The sequence below is a fragment of the Laccaria bicolor genome, genomic scaffold, assembly GCF_000143565.1.
Source record: "Laccaria bicolor S238N-H82 LACBIscaffold_8 genomic scaffold, whole genome shotgun sequence".
Classification (NCBI taxonomy): domain Eukaryota; kingdom Fungi; phylum Basidiomycota; class Agaricomycetes; order Agaricales; family Hydnangiaceae; genus Laccaria; species Laccaria bicolor.
This window is the reverse complement of record NW_001889879.1, coordinates 164,478-166,448: the sequence shown is the minus strand read 5'-3', so window position 1 is coordinate 166,448 and position 1,971 is coordinate 164,478. Positions and strand designations below refer to the sequence as shown.

General features: G+C 49.2%; 1 protein-coding gene across 1 annotated transcript; it reads right to left on the bottom strand.

The window, feature by feature from the left end:
* Window positions 1–95: 95 nt before the first annotated feature.
* LACBIDRAFT_325536 (uncharacterized protein) lies at window positions 96–1,246 on the bottom strand (the record flags this gene model as incomplete). The annotated part of the gene is made up of 4 exons (XM_001879109.1): window positions 96–131; window positions 166–960; window positions 996–1,103; window positions 1,235–1,246. 4 exons carry the CDS (start codon window positions 1,244–1,246, stop codon window positions 96–98), a joined length of 951 nt encoding a protein of 316 aa, XP_001879144.1.
* Window positions 1,247–1,971: the final 725 nt, after the last annotated feature.

Genomic DNA, 1,971 nt, shown 5'->3' with positions numbered 1-1,971 from the left:
GCCAGGAGAGTCTGCCGTTGGGTTCTCGGCAGTAGCTAGGTCTTGAGCCTTTAAGGTTCCCATGATCGTCTTCTTCAGTGCCTGTGTCGAAGCTATCATTTTAGTGAGATGATCTTCATCTTTGGGTTTGTCTAGAGAGGAGTCCAGGTCGACCAGGTAACCCACTACTTCTCCGACTCTAACGAGGCGCGGATGCGGTCCAGTGTTGGTGATCGGCAAGTAAGGGCATGAGGCGCTTATCCAGGTAGTAGGAGCAGCCATAACGTTTTGATCGTCCGTTCCAATGATAATCTTTTCTATTATCCAATCTTCTCGTCCTTCGAAGGCAGCGTTTACCGCGACATTTCGAACGTGATAGGGTTGGATAAGTGTATCTTCTGAGGCCGTTACTTCCGTTAGCTTTTTCACACTGCCTTTTGGTTTCGCACGAGTTACGGCTTTCCTACGAATAAAGGACTGGGTGGTATGCGCCACCCTGATTTCGAATCCTAGGTCTACATTGTGAGCTGAGGCGGCGGGTAACACGCGCCCTGACTTTCCAACCAATACTTCACAAAGTCCCGTGGCATGCCTGATAACACTTAGCTCATATGTGGTCTGGAAGTCTTCTCCTAATAGCAGAGGGACGTTCATATTCCTCACGACGTAAGCTTCCAGTTCAAAGCTAACGATCGACTCGTCTTGGGCTACTACGAAGAGCTCAGTCTTGATATATCCCAAGACTTTGGCCCCTCCAGTGAGATGATATAATTTCATTCTCATTCCTTCTCGTAGACGGGGGGAATTCACCATGGACTTCCAGAATTCTTCAGAAATAAGAGTAATATCCGCCCCCGAGTCAAGTCGAGCCTTGACACAATCAGATTCTAGATTATCAATCTTGGCACGCATATGGAGAGCTTTCGTCCCGAGCGATCCCATCCCCTCCGGAAGGGATCGTCCCTTGATGGCAGGGAATACCTTTCCAGGCAGGGCAGTTAGTAGGAATCACCCACCAACACTGAGAGGCCCGACAATACAAACAGGCCATAGTTGATGGTGCCTGCTGATGGGCCGATGAGGGCCAATAACCCTGTGTTGATGAATTGGCCGATGTGATCCCACTATCAAGGTAAAGAAGGGTCGGCCAGCTATGTAGATTTAGCATACACCGATCAGTAGGAAGCTGCCCCGGGAAGTCAAGTCCCTGTATTTGTATATCGGCTGATAGCTAAGCTATGCAAGGTCAGCTGACAGTTTTGAACATTGTATTTGTATATCAGATAGTTAAGCTATGCAAGGTCGGCTGACAGTTTTGAACATTGTATTTGTATATTGGCTGATGGAAGATGCAAGGTCGGCTGACAGTTGTGAACGTTGCTGGGCTGGTGATCGGCCGAGGGCCTTCACTTCTGATTAGCAGCTAGGCTATGCAAGGTCGGCAGACATTTTGAATTCGCCTGGGTTGGTGGTCGGCCGAGGGCCCTCAACTCTGGTTACCAGGGTCAGCTGGCGAGACCCACATGGTAGTCATGGTTCATGGATATCACCGAGTCGGCCGGACACAAGAATTTATGAACATCTCATCAGCCGATGCATCACCGAGGCCGGCATTTTCAAGCCGAATCGTTTTCAGCTTGGCCTTTAATTTAGCAGCCAAGCAGAGGCAGACCAGGCAGAACTTGCAGTTCAAATTTTCATGATCCGAGACAACATCGGTCAAACCAGCATTGATTAGTAAATTTTAACAAGAGTTGCGATAGGTGTAACTGACTTGTGGCATTCGAACCCAGGGCATACATACACAACGTACCCTCCCAGCGTAACCACGAAGCCAAGCCAACGTTGGAAGACGATCGCGGCCAGTATCTTTTACCTGCCTGCAATTTGAACCCGGGCGTCCAAGCTCGGCACTTTGTAAGTCACCCGTTCTCGGCATAAGACAACTAAGACAACTACCCGTTCTTGGGACTTTGGATGTTACAAGCCTTG